Here is an 18441-nt window from a genome sequence, read left to right as displayed (position 1 = left end):
ACGGTATTTCCCCCTTATAGCTTAATACACTCAAAGTGGGGAGCTGCCACTACTCTATATCGTCATCCCCTACCAACGGCCATGGAGAAAAAGGCGTGCTGTATTCTTTGTATAAAAAGCATTCCCCCCATGTAGGGGATACACAGTTCTATAGATATTCAAGCTAGGAGAGTTTTCTTAGCACGTGTTTCAAAAATTCCCCACAAAGTTGAAAATGAGAAACACGCGGGGGGGGGGGAGCCAGAAGGTGGCAGCTAGGGATTTTCGATATAAAGCTGCATTTTATCAAGGAGGATGTATTTAGAGGTTCGATTTCTGTTGTTTCAATATTATCATGAATAAAGAATGCGCGTGCGGAAATTTGTTTTCACGCTATAGGATCGGCAACTCCCTATCTCGAACGACAGCTTATTCTGTATATACTCTGTTACAACATCGGTTGTCAGCACGCGCAAAGCTTGGTCTCAATTTAACGTAGCTTTGTACGTGCTGTTGTAACAGAGTATATACAGAATAAGCTGTCGCTCGAGATAGGGAGTTGCCGATCCTATAGCGTGAAAACAAATTTCCGCACGCGCATTCTTTATCCATGATATTATTGCATATTCCTCTTCACCCTCCCTTTGAATTTTTTGTTGTTCCTAAATTGTTACTGAGGCGTTATTAAGGCTATGAGTAATTTTAGATAAACAATAAAAGTCAAAGAAAAACGACATAAGATATGAAATAATTATTGCCTATACCCTTTTAATTATCATATTTTTGAAATTAAAAACCTTACTCAAAGACCATTTTTGACAATACCTTGCTTAGAACCATGTCAAGAAATAAAAAAGCTCAACAATACGCGCTAGTGAAATGGGTGAATGAAGATATTTGGGATGTTTTGAACGGTGATTTGTGTTTTAAATCCAACAAATCCTTGCGAAAAGAAATAGCAGAAAACCCTACAAATTACATTGGCCGAACCTTTGACTTCTTTTGGGAAGAAGGGAAGCCAGTTTCTCCTGGCTTACTCCTTTGATATGGCAAGTCTTTTTATATACAATCAAAGAGTATACTTTCAAGTCTAACCTGCTAATAAATATTTGATGGATTTCTAGGTAATCAGGACGACATGGAGGCACAAAGGACCTGCATGTACGAGGACAACTGCCGGCGCAATGGGGGAGACATCCAAGCTGAAGATATGAACGTTGTAGATTCGATATCTGGCCCGTCATCGGTACTTAAAATTTTAAAATAGGACCTTTGCCAGATATATATTTAAAAATATTTGTTTCTAACATACAGGGTAATCCCAAAGCAAGCCAACAAAATGAACTAATGGAAATTGTAAGTGGAGCCTTGGAAAATAGTACTGCACTTGTAGCCACGAATACTGCATATGTAGCCATGGAGAAAGACACAGTTAAAGACTGTGATAAATGCCCCAGGTATAAAAGGAAATACGCACAATTAAAATTAGAGTTGAAGGAATTAAAGGAAGAATTTGAAAGAAAGGACCGAAAGCTAGCGAAGACTGTAAATAAATTAGAAAAATACAAGGGTATGTATTGCATATCTTGTTCCATGGTCTGTGATGTAAAAGTCGTGATTCTAACCTGTTAAAAATTTAAAATATTGTAGAAAAAGTCTTGGCCCAATCGAAAGTGAACGCAACCACAGTTCAAAACTTAATTGAAAATGATCTCGAATCTACAAAAATGGTAATATAAATGAATTCTAATTTTAAGTATATAGTGCGCTAGGTAATAACTTAGTTTCGTTAGTTTGTAGCTCTCAATCAAAAACTAAATTCAGGACAACTTTGTCTGTAAACCATCTTCTTTTTGAATTGATATTATATACGTAGATAAGAGAACGATGATGTCATAATATAACAATTATTTTATATAGAAAGCTGAGATAGCACCAAACATTTTTGTGGACAAGTCAGAACTTTCGTTGCTGCTACGAATGAGCAGGACTGGTACAATTTTTGCTAGGGGACTATTTCTAATGCTTTTTAAGCAAGATGAATACATAAATTCCTCCATTACTGGAAGATCCAGCAATGCCCATAAAGGCATTGCCCCGAAGAAGCAATTAGATTCTAATAGAATCTCTGCGATCATAGGTAAGCTGTTCTACAAAGTTAATGTCACTCTCGAAAATGGCTTCAACTAAACTAAACTAAAATATTTTAAATATCAGGTTTAACCCTAAAAAAGTTTCAAACCGCAACTAGCCGCCAGATCAAGGAGTCTCTTGCTAATAAAATAAAGGAATTAAACGAAGAATATAATAAGCTAATCGTTTAGGTTTACAATGATTTTTAAACAAAAAATTGGGTTTTAATAAAGTATTTTCTGTGCCTAATTGCGTAAGTCATTCTATAAAGAATCTTATAAAAATAACATACAGAGCCTATAAAAATAACATACAAGAGCCTATAAAAATAACATACAGAGCCCATAAAATAACATACACAACCCATAAAAATAACATACACAACCCATAAAAATTACATACAAAACCCATAAAAATTACATACAAAACCCATAAAAATTACATACAAAACCCTTAAAAATAACATACAAAACCCTTAAAAATAACATACAAAACCCTTAAAAATAACATACAACACGCATAAAAAGTACATACAAAACCCATAAAAATTACATACAAAACCCATAAAAATAACAAACAAAACCCATAAAAATTACATACAAAACCCATAAAAATAACATACAAAACCCTTAAAAATAACATACAAACATACAACACGCATAAAAATAACATACAAACATACAACACGCATAAAAATAACATACAAAACCCATAAAAATAACATACCCAACCCATAAAAATAACATACCCAACCCATAAAAATAACATACATAAAGACATAAGAACAACCTAAAAATCCTATATTAATAAAATAAAAACAAATCTATAAAACTACCCTAAATACTTCACAAAAATTCTATAAAATATTTCTATAGAAAATTGGCCCAAAACTATATAAAAAAGCTATAGGGACTCTATAAAGAATTTCAATAAAAACAACTTAAACGTGATATGGGGTAGCTCTACGAAAGTTCTTTAGAAAATTTCCGTACGGGACTGAGCCACGCTATGCTTTACGCTTCCCTCTATTTGGTGTTTTAAGAGTGGTAACGAAAAATTAGGCATGAACTTGATTAGATAATAAAGTTAAACCACTGCATGCTCATTTTACGAATAATGTTTTGACTTTACCATATAATCTATTATGGGATCTGGGTACCTGTTTCACCTTTAAGCTAGGGCGTTTTTAGCGTCACTCTGCAACTACCTATTTCATTAGGGGAACAAACCATTCTCGAACTTCTCAAGAGACGATAGCAAGAGATCAGATGGGTTGCCATTGGTCCTTTCGTCATCCGGAAAATATTTTATATGGAACTTAACGTGTATTGAAGCTAAACCGGGAAGCCCTTATATGAACGGATCACATAGTAGAGGTTCTCATAACAAGAAACCGCAGGGTTGGCAAAAATCCGGATTTTTCTTGAAAAAGCCACTGGTATGGTTTTTTGCTGGTTTAAACCGGATTTTATTGGATTTATCTGGCTTTTTTTAAACTACTCTCTAGTGCTTATTTTTAGCACTCCTTTTTACATTTAGTGCGATAGTTGTCTTCTACTAGACCGTCTGATTGAGAATCATTTTTATTGTACATAAAAGTTGATAAAACTACAGACATTTCCCTTGGAGATGAGTAGGGCCCCTGATTAAATCGGAATTTTTCAATCCAACCCGACCTATATCGGGTCGAAAAATCCTAGGTCTGGTTGGGTGAGAAAATTACTTAAAACCTTTTGCTGGCCGGATCGGGTAGGGTTTTCATACCGTCTACCCTGGTATACATTTTTATTATCTTCAATAGAGCAAGTTCGGGCCCAGGTAGGCTTTTTTGTGATCTTCAATAGGGCAGGGTCGGGCCCGGGTAGGCTTTTTTGTGATCTTCAATAGGGCAGGGTCAGGCCCGGGTAGGCCTTTTTGTTATCTTCAATAGGGCAGGGTCGGGCCCGGGTAGGCTTTTTTATGATCTTCAATAGGGCAGGGTCGGGCCCGGGTAGGCTTTTTGTGATCTTCAATAGGGCAGGGTCGGGCCCGGGTAGGCCTTTTTGTTATTTTCAATAGGGCAGGGTCGGGCCCGGGTAGGTCTTTTTGTGATCTTCAATAGGGTAGGGTCGGGCCCGGGTAGGCCTTTTTGTGATCTTCAATAGGGTAGGGTCGGGCCCGGGTAAGACTTTTTGTGATCTTCAATAGGGTAGGGTCAGGCCCGGGTAGGCCTTTTTGTGATCTTCAATAGGGCAAGGTCGGGCCCGGGTAGGCTTTTTTGTGATCTTCAATTGGGCAGGGTCGGATAGGGCAGGGTCGGGCCCGGGTAGGCCTTTTTGTGATCTTCAATAGGGCAGGGTCGGGCCCGGGTAGGCCTTTTTGTGATCTTCAATAGGGCAGGGTCGGGCCCGGGTAGGCCTTTTTGTGATCTTCAATAGGGCAGGGTCGGGCCCAGGTAGGCTTTTTTGTGATCTTCAATGGGGCAGGGTCGGGTCCGGGTAGGCTTTTTGTGATCTTCAATAGGGCAGGGTCGGGCCCAGGTAGGCCTTTTTGTGATCTTCAATAGGGCAGGGTCGGGCCCGGGTAGGCCTTTTAGTGATCTTCAATAGGGCAGGGTCGGGCCCGGGTAGGCCTTTTTGTGATCTTTAATAGGGCAGGGTCAGGCCCGGGTAGGCCTTTTTGTGATCTTTAATAAGGTAGGGTCTGATAAAAAAATTTCTAAACGCGCGGTCCGACCAAACAATTTAGCGTTGCGAAAAATTCAACTTAGTCTCACGATCTTCAGGTGGGGCAGTGGGACCATTTCGATGAAATAAAGAGGTAAAGACATGTGGGTGAAAGTTTTCCTTTCATTTCACTTTATGGTGCCTGCGCTTAATCTGTTATTATGTTTTTTCAAAAATCCACTGGATTTTTCAACGTGGTTTAAACCGGTTTAATCCATGTGGATAAAACCGGACTGGATACCAGCGTGCCAACCCTGAGAAACCGCAGTTTACCCGTTACGGCAGTTCCCTACACAACGGTTCTCGTAACGTGGTGCACCGTTATTGCAGTTCCCTTAAGAGCAGTACAACCTATATGAGAAAAACGATAGTTTTCGTTTAGGTTGAGTCATTTTAACCTCAATAGTTGTAGGTCAGGTAAGGATACCTTTGTTATTACACCCCATTAAGGTTAGGTTAGGTTTGTTTAGATGCACCCCATTAGGGTTAGGTTAGGTTTGGTTAGTTGCACCCCAGTAGGGTTAGGTTAGGTTTGGTTAGTTGCATCCCATTAGAGTTAGATTAGGTCTGGTTAGTTTCACACCTTTAGGTTTAGGCCAAGTAAATTTAGGTTCGTTTATTTTAAGTCCAATAATATTAGGCCAGGTAAAGTTAGGTTTTGCTATATTAACCCCAATAGCATTAGGTCATGTAAAGTTCGCTTTGATTATTTTAACGCCAATAGTATTAAGTCATGTATGGTAAACTGTACGTTCAGAATTGTTCAAAACGTTATCGTTTACCTCTGTTATTTCCCAAAATTGCGTCGCTATTTGTAAACCAGTAGCCGCTCTTTCTCAAACAGCAGTTTTAAACAACTTCGCTCATTCGCTGTTTATTTTTTTGGAATCGCGGCTATTATTTCGGGAACTGCTGATACAAGTTACACCCAACTAAACCATAGTAAAAAGGTATTTAATATGATATATGCGTTAGGGTCTTAGAAACAAGTATTCTTTCTGTGCATTCGCTATCGAGGCGATGGGTGCCTTAAGGAAATATGAATATCTTTGACTCACGTGGAATGGTTCCATTTTTAGCCACATGGTATGATTTAAAAATTATTTTTAAATTTTAATATATTTAGATAATTCTGATGATGGTTGGGTTTACTCTGTAACGGGCAAACTAAACTCTAGATATGGAAGAGTGAAATTGGAAATTGCAATGTCTTGCAGGAACGAGTAAGAACTTTCAACGTAACTCTGCGCTTGTTTTAAAATAACCATCGATTCAAATCAAAGGTCCCCAAAGTTGCCAGTGCAATGGAGTCGCCCTTTTTCTTTCGGTCTCAAGGAGTGTGGCGTCGTATATTATCTTGTTGTTTGTCTCTTCACAAATGGCATCACAGTTTTCGAGCAAATCGGAAAGTATTCCCTTTGACAACATCTATGATATTTTTCATTTTCCCAATGCCCAACCTCTATTGGACAGAAGCTCTGTAACACCGACTTTCTTTCAGGTCAATATTATAACCAACTAGTGTTACGTTACTAATCCATTCGGTAGCGCAGATACGTTTAATAGAAATCCATAAAATATCCCTTTTTTAATTTTAGAAGAATGCTTTGACTAACCTCGCATTTGCGGAAGTAATGATTCGAGCAGATGCGAACCCAAATTCGTGTTACAAGAAATTTGCCAGCATGAGAGACAACTCGGACATTCATTCTGCGATAGAAAATCGAGAGAAATTCATCATCTTGTATGATATTGGCCTTTGGGATATAATCAAGAACCGTTACGCCAAGACAGGAAGTTGCAAATTGAAACTAAGCAAACATTTAATGATTAACTACGGGGGAATGTTTTTCAAGCGAAACATTTCAACAGCCCATTTGAAGACCGTCAACAGAACAGGGTTGGCAAGTTTTAAACAAATTGTTTTAAACTTTGGTTTAAAACTTGTTTTAAACAGCCATGAAAAAAAAACTTTAATTTGTTTAAAACGTTTTAAACAAAAAGTTTAAAACATGTTTTTTTATGGAGAAAAATTTCGAATATTTTTAACTCTTTTTTATTTGAAAATGAACGAAAAGATTAAATAATAGAAATAATAGGCTCCAGTCAAAACCTTCCAATTATTCGACTGTTTCAAATGTGTGTTTAATTGTTTGGAGACCCTACCAGTTGTTTTATCCATTACCAATCTGTATTGAAGACTGATATTCAAAAATATGATTAAGGATAACTTATTTTGTCATCTACTTAAAGCAAAGCAATAACATTTTTCCTATGTGGTTTCTCTACACTGTTGGTACATTTTACTGTTCTAAAAAGATTACGCGTAATCTATAAAGCCAGGCCTTTGACAGTGCTAAAGTTAATACGCCTAATCCGATAACGGAAAACATGAGCTCCTACAAATAAGTAAGGGGTGGTGAAGTTTCAAATGTATGATGAGTTCTGACCAAGAAACTCGGAAGTACGGAAGCGGAAATGACTGAATAGTGGCCACAAAAGAAATCAGGCATTTAGACATTAGGGGTTAAATGTACAAATTTACGCATCACACTCATTTTGTATCCGCTATTAAAAAAATTATATTTTCCTTTTGAAAAGATCGTTTGCTCTTTTTTAAACAGTCAGTAGAATTTTTCAAATATTAAATATTGAATCCTCAACACGTACTCCCTTTTAAATAATTAATTTCATGATAAAATGTTTTCCGAAAATCAAACTTTAAATCGTGTTATAAACAATAAAAACACAAAATTGTTTAACTAAGTTTTTGCCAACCCTGACAAGGACCCTTTCTTACACCTTCAAATTCTAAATTTTAGGAGCTCTTGATTTTCCTGTTTGACTTTGCAGTACATGTTCGTTGTACGTTGGTCTAGGGGTATGATACTCGCGCTGGTTGCGAGTGGTACCAGGTTAAATCCCGGAAGGTCGCGTCTTAGAGCTTCATATTATAAATTTAGGAGTATTTTTATTTTCGTGTTTTACTTCTCTATATGTTTCGTGGTTCGTTGGTCTAGGTGTATAATACTTGCTTTGGGTTCAAGTGGTCCCTGGTTCTAATTCCACACGGACAATTTCTTACACCTTGAAATTCTAAATTTATTCAATATTGAACGCTCAAAATAATTAATATCATAAAATAATTTCGGAAAATCTAATTTGTTCTTGAAAATGCGTAAATTTGTAGTTTTTTCAATCAATTTGGAGGGAATAAATCGACTAACTGTTAAATCAGTTAATTGAATTAAATATTGATTAAGGATTAAATTAATATAAATAAAGAAAAATTGCAATATCGGGACTTCAGTTAATTGATAAACGTCACTCTTATCGTTTGTTTTTTCTGTCTTGGTCCAAAGCAAGACCTTTTTTTAATCAAGTAGGTTGTGAAAATAAGCGCCTTGCGCTAGCGGGAGTAGTGGCTTAAATGGAGACCGGCGATATAGACAATTAGATCTGGAAGAGTGATTTAAACATGTTTAAAACTAGTTTTTTTTGTGTTTTTTTACTGTTTTTTCTACTTGTTTAAAAAACAGTTTAAAACAAAAAATCGTGTTTTAAACAATAAAAAACACAACTTTTGTTTTTTGCCAACCCTGCAACAGAAGGTTGTATATGCCACTCCTTCATATTATAGGGACTGTAAAGCCTTCGATATACCATTCAATTTTCTTTTTTTTTTGGAAAAATCACCCTTCCCCCTCCCCGCCAATAACTTACGTCAGTAGCTGATGTAAATCGCGTCTATCCCTCTCACATACTGTGCGAGTGCGATTACTTCGCCTCACTCAGTATGGAACACTTTGATTCACATACTGTGGAGCGGGTCTCTTCCATAACGGTGTAATGAATTCTGCGCTACGCCGCGGCCACAGGTCTCTTCAAGGCCTGAGTATGAGGGTGCACAATATGCCTCTGGCATCGGTGCTAGGACGTGAGCCCCCCCTCTCCCCAATAATATAAATCGCGTCTAACAGGAATAATTTTGTAGTTGAAAATCGGTTCCTCATATCCGGTTAAGGTCTCTTGTGATTGGCTGTGAACCGCCCCGCTCCGGCGTTTCCCCAGTCCCCACTCCCGAGGGTCCAAGAACCGTGCTTCGTTTCCTAGAACGCAAAGGACTAATGATTGGCCCAATCGTATCACCTGCCAGATAAGGCTGAGTTACGCAATAAATAATGACTTAACACTGAAAAAAAAAAGATTCTAACGGTCCTGCAACATCTTTATAGATCTTTTAAAGAATGAAATTTTTAATTTGTTAGGTTGCGCCAGTTGATTGAGGGTGAATGCTTGGAGGACTTGAACCCGTCTTTGAAAACGGAAATGCATCCCTGCCTGAAAACTGAAACACCAGATGCGTTTGTTGTAATCAACTTGTCTGCTTTTGTGATCATTTTCCGCGTTTCTCTATTTGGCTTCACCTCCTCAATCATCACGCTCATACTTGAAATATATTGACATGTTGAAAGTTACCATGGTCACCGCACCATAATTTATCTACCAAGTTTTTAACAGAAAATCTAAGGAAGACCTATTCGCGTTACAGGAATATTATCTACACCAGCCCAAACACACCAGTATCAGGACTCCATCACACTTGGAGTACAAAAATCAACCTTTCCCCCATACCATATTCAGAGCTTACTTCAGCCAAACGCCGCGACGCTAGCGCCACCACACAAATTCTCGCCTCAGAGAGCCGTGCAATAGTGGCGATCCCAAGAGAAAAAAAACTCTGTAAAAGGGTGTTTCTTTTTTTGCTTTTGAATTTCCCGAACATAAGGGAGCCTAGGGTGTGTCTAATAAGAGGTTGTAAAAGTGACTACGGAAATTCCCCAGAACGGCGCCGAGGATATCGTGCAAATTAGGGTTATAGACCCGGTAGTTTTTAAAAATAAATACGAGAAAAAAACCTTTTTTGTCGTTTTAGTTAAGATCATAGAATTTTTTATTTAACTCCGTTAATTGAGTCATTGGAAAATGAGCAATATATTAAAGAATCGAGAGCTAACATTAATCGAAGAGGCAAAAACTGATACCAATCCATAGGCTTTTACGTACGTGAAAAAAACAGACCACTTGAGGAACTCTCCCGCCAAGTCTTCTTCTACGCCTCCCGTTTTTTAGGGTAAGAGCTAGGAAACAATAGAAGTGCAAACGTCTTCATTGGACCATACTACGTGACGTCACCCCGTTTGTGAAAAAAAAAGCCCTCTCAATAAAATTTTTGCCACTTATTTTTAGTAAAACAAAACTTCTTCAAGTTGCAAAATAACAGTTATATTATCCCGAAGGAGGACATTTTTCTACACTGCTACACAAAGGTTTACCTTTAGTTTTTTAACCTTTTTTTATTGGTTTCTTCTTAGGCATGATTGTTTAATAAAGGTCTTAGGAACTTTTCTAAAAGATATACTAATTATCCGCGACCTTGGCAACACTGCTCCATGTCTAAGCCTTGCTCTAATATTGTAGCAGTCGACGCGGTCACGAGGTTAAACTTTTTTATTTTACGGTACTATAAAAGCGCCACCAAGCGAGGAAACACGGCGAACTAAATCATCAGGTGCTGACGTCAATGATTGTGGATCGGGGGGAGGGGTCGGATGTCTCTTTCAAAAACAAAGAAGGAAAAAATTGCTAGATCTCTAAAGGGACTGGTAAACAGGTGAAATTAGAAAAAAAGAAACGGGTACGGCCAAGGTCGTTTAAATTTTTTCTATAGGTTTATGAAGAATCACAAAAGACCGAAGTGCCTTTAGTGTTCTCAAATTCACAGCCCTTAGCCCTTCTCCGATGCTATGCTAGAGAGGAATCGGTTTGTTCAAGGCGGACGTTTTCCGGCCCCTTTAGAGATCCAGCGTTCATGATTGAACGGTCCGACGACCTCTTTACTGTCCCTTTAATGGAAGGAGTCTTTCAGCCTACCGTGAAAATATTATTACTGTACGAATGGAAAACTCATCCCATAGGAATATGTCATTACATTTTAACTTTATGATGAGATTGTAATTCTAAATGTAATAAAATAAATGTATTTCTCGTGATGTTTGGTCATTTTCACGTACATTTGAAGGCAATCATTATAGAATGAAGCAAAATATTGACTGCAACCTTTAGAACAATAGTCTCTATCTCTACTCAACATAATTACAACAAAACAATGAAAGTTTTCCAATATCGCAATAATGGTGATGTATATTGAATGGAATTCTTTTTTAAAAAATATTGTCAAATGCGAGCATTAAGGTTTGTGTTGACGACATTTAAAAGAGTTTCTGGACTATCCTGTGATATAGAACATTAACATGTAACTTTCATCAAGACAAGATGTACAGTGCCAATGTCGTGCTTATATAATGCATTATTGCCACTCAGCAAGTTACTAGAAGTCAAAATTTTGCGTTTTTGCCTTGCAATTGCAGTCCATCATCCTGTTTAGTTTGTCTGAGTCTTTGATAGCGCCTCACTTGGCGTCGCTTTACAAGAATCTATGACAATTAACCTTCGTCACTTCATGACAAGTTCTTAATAACCAGTAACAAACTTATGGAACATATCTTATGAACTTATGATAAGATAAATAACGTTATAGTGTGAAATTAGTCCGGAAATCGCGAAGATGTTTGCTACGATTTTAAAACTGCGAAAGTGGTCACAAACACACACACAGACACGTCCACCCCAATACATCTAGGTGACGTCATCGTCTCCAATCATTCGAATGCTGCAGTTTCTTGTTTATATCCAACATAATTACACAAGCATTGAAACACTAATAATTTCGGAATAATGGTATTGTATATTTATGTGGGATTGATTTTTGAATTCCATCTAATAAACAAATGCGAGCACTAAGGTTTGTTGTGTTTATGACTTATATGGTTTTCTTTCGACTCAATATCGTAGTTTGTTTATAGGTAACATAATTACACTAATATTCAAACTTTTACAATTTCGCATTAAGTTTTGTTATAATGACTTTTTTATGGTTTTCAAGACTCTCATCATGGAAGAACTAGGCCTAGTTCTTCCATGCTCTCATGTGATAAACAAGAACTTTGGTATCAACAACACTTGATTCATTCATTGAAAACGACTTCAGCTCCGTCGACGATCTACGATGAAATCCTTCAAGCAGATCGTGACTATCGACTCTTTAACTGAACCAGTAAGATTCAACTCAATCTTGATAGTTACTCAATGATTCAACTAACAGTAATTTATATCTAACACTGTTCAATTTTAATTAATTAGGGGAAAAAGTTTTATTATGCTGAATGTGTGCATTATTATAGGTATGATTTCAAATATTTTCGTGGCATAAGCCTACAGTTATTTACAGTCTTGCAGTTCGCTTACTCATGTCAATATTTTTTTTTAATTTTCAAAAATCGTTTTACAGAGATAATTTTACGGAATCGAACAATATTACCTTTTTTATCAATTTTTTGAGTGTATTGCTTAGAAATAATTATTTGACATCATCATTCGCAAACTTATTTTCTAGCTCAAAAGTTGAACCGCATTTCTTAAATTTAAGGAAAATTTTAAAGACAGAAATGTCTATATTAGAGCACTATTTCGGTATTTGCTTCAAAGGTATACATAGTTTACAGACTAGGAGGATTCATATCATTTACACAGAGAGGCCAGGCTTCATGTGTTGCACAAGGAGACCTGACTCACTACTTGAGTCTAAAGCCAGGCCTCCTTGTGTAAATGGCATGAATATTCCTAGTCTATAAAATATATGTATATAGATTCTTTCGTTTTTACCAAGACCATGGATAGATTTAATATTAGAAGTAGGAATGGAGAACCGTTAGTATTACTTCAGCCAGACTCATAGCCCAGTATAGAGCACCTCACTCCAACATGTAGCGAAAAGTTTAAATTATCTTATTGGCTCACTTAATCTACATTTTGATGACGTAATCTCTTACAAAAATCTTCTTTAGAAAATTCCTTGGGAAACTTCTTTGGAAATCCTAAAGGCGTTCTTTGGGAAATTGGGGAATATTGGCCTCTTTTTCTTTGGAAATATCTTTCGAATTTCCTTGGGAAATAATTTTGGAATTTTCTTCGGAAATATCTTTAGAATTTTCGAGGGAAATATTAGAATTTTATTGGGAAATATCTTTAGAATTCTCTTGCGAAATATCATTGGAATTTTCTTGGGAAATATCTTAGGGATTATCTTGGAAAATACTTTTGTAATTTTCTTGGGAACTACCTATGGAATTTTCTTGGGAAACATATAGGGAAGACTATGGGGTAAATTAACTTAGCCCTCTAGAAACGAGGGTAGTTCTCACTACGGATGTCAAAAACCGCCCGGTTTAACCGAAAACAGGTTTTTTCAATCCCGAAGTTTTTTGTCCATTTTTTTGAATCGATAAAACCAGCCATTTAAATTAACCATTTAACCGAAAACCGGTTTTTTTCTGGGAAGTTGACATCCCTCGTTCTCACATGCAGAACCATATCCCAATTCAGGGATATGGAAATGCTGACCTACACCCCTTATAGCGAGGGCAGTTCTCGCATACAGTGTGAAACTGCTTATAAAGTCAGATATTTAATCGACTTAGAACATCCGGAAACGGCAGAGAGTTTTAACCTTGTATGGCAGGGTTGGCAAAAATCCGGATTTTTCTTGAAAAAGCCACTGGTATGGTTTTTTGCTGGTTTAAACCGGATTTTATTGGTTTTATCCAGCTTTTTTTAAACTACTCTCTAGTGCTTATTTTTAGCACTCCTTTTTACATTTAGTGCGATAGTTGTCTTCTACTAGACCGTCTGATTGAGAATCATTTTTATTGTACATAAAAGTTGATAAAACTACAGACATTTCCCTTGGAGATGAGTAGGGCCCCTGATTAAATCGGAATTTTTCAATCCAACCCGACCTATATCGGGTCGAAAAATCCTAGGTCTGGTTTGGTGAGAAAATTACTTAAAACCTTTTGCTGGCCGGATCGGGTAGGGTTTTCATACCGTCTACCCTGGTATACATTTTTATTATCTTCAATAGAGCAAGTTCGGGCCCAGGTAGGCTTTTTTGTGATCTTCAATAGGGCAGGGTCGGGCCCGGGTAGGCTTTTTTGTGATCTTCAATAGGGCAGGGTCGGGCCCGGGTAGGCCTTTTTGTTATCTTCAATAGGGCAGGGTCGGGCCCGGGTAGGCTTTTTTATGATCTTCAATAGGGCAGGGTCGGGCCCGGGTAGGCTTTTTTGTGATCTTCAATAGGGCAGGGTCGGGCCCGGGTAGGCCTTTTTGTTATTTTCAATAGGGCAGGGTCGGGCCCGGGTAGGTCTTTTTGTGATCTTCAATAGGGTAGGGTCGGGCCCGGGTAGGCCTTTTTGTGATCTTCAATAGGGTAGGGTCGGGCCCGGGTAAGACTTTTTGTGATCTTCAATAGGGTAGGGTCAGGCCCGGGTAGGCCTTTTTGTGATCTTCAATAGGGCAAGGTCGGGCCCGGGTAGGCTTTTTTGTGATCTTCAATTGGGCAGGGTCGGACCCGGGTAGGCTTTTTGTGATCTTTAATAGGGCAGGGTCGGGCCCGGGTAGGCCTTTTTGTGATCTTCAATAGGGCAGGGTCGGGCCCGGGTAGGCCTTTTTGTGATCTTCAATAGGGCAGGGTCGGGCCCGGGTAGGCCTTTTTGTGATCTTCAATAGGGCAGGGTCGGGCCCAGGTAGGCTTTTTTGTGATCTTCAATGGGGCAGGGTCGGGTCCGGGTAGGCTTTTTGTGATCTTCAATAGGGCAGGGTCGGGCCCAGGTAGGCCTTTTTGTGATCTTCAATAGGGCAGGGTCGGGCCCGGGTAGGCCTTTTAGTGATCTTCAATAGGGCAGGGTCGGGCCCGGGTAGGCCTTTTGTGATCTTTAATAGGGCAGGGTCAGGCCCGGGTAGGCCTTTTTGTGATCTTTAATAAGGTAGGGTCTGATAAAAAAATTTCTAAACGCGCGGTCCGACCAAACAATTTAGCGTTGCGAAAAATTCAACTTAGTCTCACGATCTTCAGGTGGGGCAGTGGGACCATTTCGATGAAATAAAGAGGTAAAGACATGTGGGTGAAAGTTTTCCTTTCATCTCACTTTATGGTGCCTGCGCTTAATCTGTTATTATGTTTTTTCAAAAATCCACTGGATTTTTCAACGTGGTTTAAACCGGTTTAATCCATGTGGATAAAACCGGACTGGATACCAGCGTGCCAACCCTGAAATTTAATAATGTAATTTCACTGAGAGTTTTTCGAGCTCCAGAAACGCATTTAACCTAATTGTCTCTACATTATTTTCAAAAATATTCATTTTGGACTCTAATTACGCTCGAAATAAAGATTAAACATGTAACAAAAGAATCAATTTAATGTTAATTTTACTATTTCAAGTGAAAGTTCGTATAAGCAAAAGTTCCGAATGCCAGCTTATATTCCCTGTAAATCTAAACATCACGATTTTAATTACGCTTATTTTACTTTTAATCTATTTTATCCTTTGCATAAACACCTCACTGATTATTAAAGGTAAAAAAATAGGTAAATATAAGAAACCATTTCAGCACTTGCTACGGGACAAGCCTTCGTGAAACTTTTTAACTTTTTAACCATCAAGTCAATGTAGGAAAACTTTAGCTTAACAATTTGGGTAAAAATATTTTGAGGTAATTAAATGTAAAGCTTAATTGCAAATACATATATCTGACCCTTTGAAATTCATCTCTAGAATTCTTAACGAATTTCATTGGAAAATAAACCCTAGACCTTCTTTGGACAATTATCTCAATAATTCCTAACGAACTCTTTGGGAAGCTAACCCTTGACGTTCTTTGGAAATTTATCTCAAGAATTCCTTAAGAATTTCGTTGGAAAACATTCCATAGACGTTCTTTGGAAATTTATCTCAAGAATTCCTTAAGAATTTCGTTGGAAAACATTCCATAGACGTTCTTTGGAAGTTTATCTCAAGAATTTCTAAAGAATTTCTTTGGGAAATATTCCTAATACGTTCTTTGGAAATTTATCTCAAGAATGTCTAAAGAATTTCTTTAGAAAACAAACCCTAGACCTTCTTTGGAAATTTATCTCAATTCTTTAGGAATTTCCAATGAAGTCCTTGGAAATCGTTTCCTTAGAAAATGATCCCAAGAGCTCCGTAGGGTTCCAAAGAAATTCCTTTAGAACTCTTAAGAAGATTTTCGTAAGGTATTCCTTTTTACCTCTGTCGCTATAACCCGCCTTTTCTTTCAAACCCCCCCCCGTCCCGTGGACTTTAACGCGCGCCCAGATTACTCTGTTCTCCATTCCTACTTCCAAAATTAAATCTATCCCTTCCAAGAAAAAGTTGATAAACATGTGGTTTCATATAACTTTAGAGGCCTCAGCGTGCGATATAGCAGTTTGGAACACAAGTATTATGGTGAATGGTACCGTATGGTCAGTGCCAAATTCCTATTTATGATCCAGCGGTTAACGTTTTCTTTTTGAGCACAGGACATGGATTTTTACTTAAAAGAGCTAACTGATGACCATTTTCGAAACTGCGATGTATCTTTTTTCGCGCCCTCTGCTTTGCCCGGGTTTGTGAGGGAATACAAGACGTTCTCGTTTCAATCCATATCCAAAGAACTAAACAACTATACCATCGTCGACATTGACAATAATGTAAGCATGTCCTTCCCTTCTAACATCGCGGTCCCCTGGGGTGTAACAACAGACAGACAGACAGACAAACAAACACACAGACAGATACGTCGAAATTAGAACGTTTCAGAACATACGCCACTCGGAGTGGTAAAAAAGTTTTCTTTCCTTATACAAAAGGGGAAAATATTTCCCCCATTTCACACACCTGACGTCGGTATACCGAGCAAACTTAGGCCTTATCTCTTCCAAAAAATTATATTGAGATTACGAAAACTGAAGAAATAATTATATAATAAATCAAAAAGGCGTCCTACTCCGTGTTTAAAAATAGTAAATATCCTGATTGTTCTGCTACATACAAAGCTATGACTCGAAGAATCAGTTTATAAGTTATGTTCCATAAGTATGACAATACCTCAGGGTTGGCACGCTGGTATCCAGTCCGGTTTTATCCACCTGGATTTTTCAAAAAAATATAATAATAGAGTACAGCGCAGGCACCAAAAAGTGAGATGGAAGGAAACGTTTGACCCACATGTCTTTACCTCTTTATTTCATCGAAATGGTCGATTCCCATACATTGTGGGTTAGTTTGACGTGCCCTCCTCCCACTGCCCCACCCGAAACTCGTGAGACTGAGTTGATTTTTTCGCAACGCTATATTGTTGGGTCGGACCGCGCATTTAGAAAAATCTTTATCAGACGCTACCCTAATGAAGATCACAAAAAAGCCTACCCGGGCCCGACCCTCCCTATTGAAGATAATAAAAATGTCTACCCGTGTAAACGATATGATAACCCTACCCTACCCGACCCGACCAGCAAAACATTTTAAGTAATTTTCTCACCCAACCCGATATGGGTCGGGTTGGATTGAAAAATCCCGATTTAATCAGGGGCCCTACTCATCTCTAAGGGAAATGTCTATAGTTATATCAACTTTTATGTACAATAAAAATGATTCTCAATTAGACGGCCTAGCAGAAATCAACTAGCGCACTAAATGTAAAAAAGAAGTGCTAAAATTAAGCACTAGAGAGTAGTTTAAAAAAAGCCAGATAAATCCAATAAAATCCGGTTTAAACCAGCAAAAAACCATACCAGTGGCTTTTTCAAGAAAAATCCGGATTTTTGCCAACCCTGCAATACCTATACTTCGTAATACTAGAGACTTGCTGATAGGTATTTCGAAAACGACGCGAGAATTTACTACACTCAGTTTAGCCTAAATCTTCACATTTGGTCTTTATTAAGCCTTTGACAGCGCCCAACCAGGCGTCGCTTTACGAGAATCTGACGTTTCATCTACATCACTTCACGGCAAGCTCTTAGTAACCAGTGACAAACTTACGGAAGATATCTTATGAACTTATGCACGTTGGAACTATGTTTTGCCACGCTGCATTTACAGAGTGTGACTTTCAAGCCACAAAAATTGAAATAGAAAAATGTGCTATTACTGAATTGTAGAATTGAACTATAGGCCGCTAAAAGCTTGTATTAATATTAATTTCAGGTTTTGATACTGATTGTATTAAGCGCCGTTGTCATTTCGTTCATTTTGACGATTGCGTCCAGACACATATTGAGTGGCGTTTTTGATTATGTTCAAAATGCGCTCCATAAGCTATGGAGCCTACTTCTTCTGTTCTTAAACGAAGGTAATACCATTAATTGGCGTTATTCCTATTCAGCGCCACTGGCCGATGGTCTGGAAACTACTCCCATAGAGACTGGGTAACTTACGATTGTTCGCAGAATCACCGTCAGATGGCGCGGAGCTCGAGCCACCTGGCGATGATTCTGCTAACCTTTGCAAGTTACCCAGTGTCTATGGGAGTATTTGCTAAACCCTCTTCCGGTGGCGCTGAATTGGAATAAGGCCGATTGCGAAAATAACGCAAATGGCGTAAAAAATATCATCCCTTCGATTCGAAACATAAATTTTTTTCTGATCAACATGAAATT

At 38.0% G+C, this 18441-nt stretch overlaps 1 protein-coding gene and 1 long non-coding RNA gene across 2 annotated transcripts; both read left to right on the top strand.

The window, feature by feature from the left end:
* The first annotated feature begins 1074 nt into the window (after nt 1-1074).
* LOC149597146 (uncharacterized) lies at nt 1075-2329 on the top strand. The gene is made up of 5 exons (XM_089861231.1): nt 1075-1225; nt 1294-1549; nt 1630-1709; nt 1900-2119; nt 2197-2329. Exons 1-5 carry the CDS (start codon nt 1118-1120, stop codon nt 2301-2303), a joined length of 771 nt encoding a protein of 256 aa, XP_089717357.1. The 5' UTR covers nt 1075-1117; the 3' UTR covers nt 2304-2329.
* A 9610-nt stretch (nt 2330-11939) lies between these two features.
* On the top strand, nt 11940-12268 carry LOC149597145 (uncharacterized). Its single transcript, XR_016379312.1, has 3 exons — nt 11940-11994; nt 12081-12121; nt 12229-12268. It is a non-coding gene; the product is annotated as an uncharacterized LOC149597145 (long non-coding RNA).
* Nucleotides 12269-18441: the final 6173 nt, after the last annotated feature.

The sequence above is a fragment of the Phalangium opilio genome, unplaced genomic scaffold, assembly GCF_054372755.1.
Source record: "Phalangium opilio isolate 3A_F unplaced genomic scaffold, DU_Popi_V2 ptg000387l_1, whole genome shotgun sequence".
NCBI classification, from domain to species: domain Eukaryota; kingdom Metazoa; phylum Arthropoda; class Arachnida; order Opiliones; family Phalangiidae; genus Phalangium; species Phalangium opilio.
This window is presented reverse-complemented; position numbering and strand designations above follow the sequence as displayed.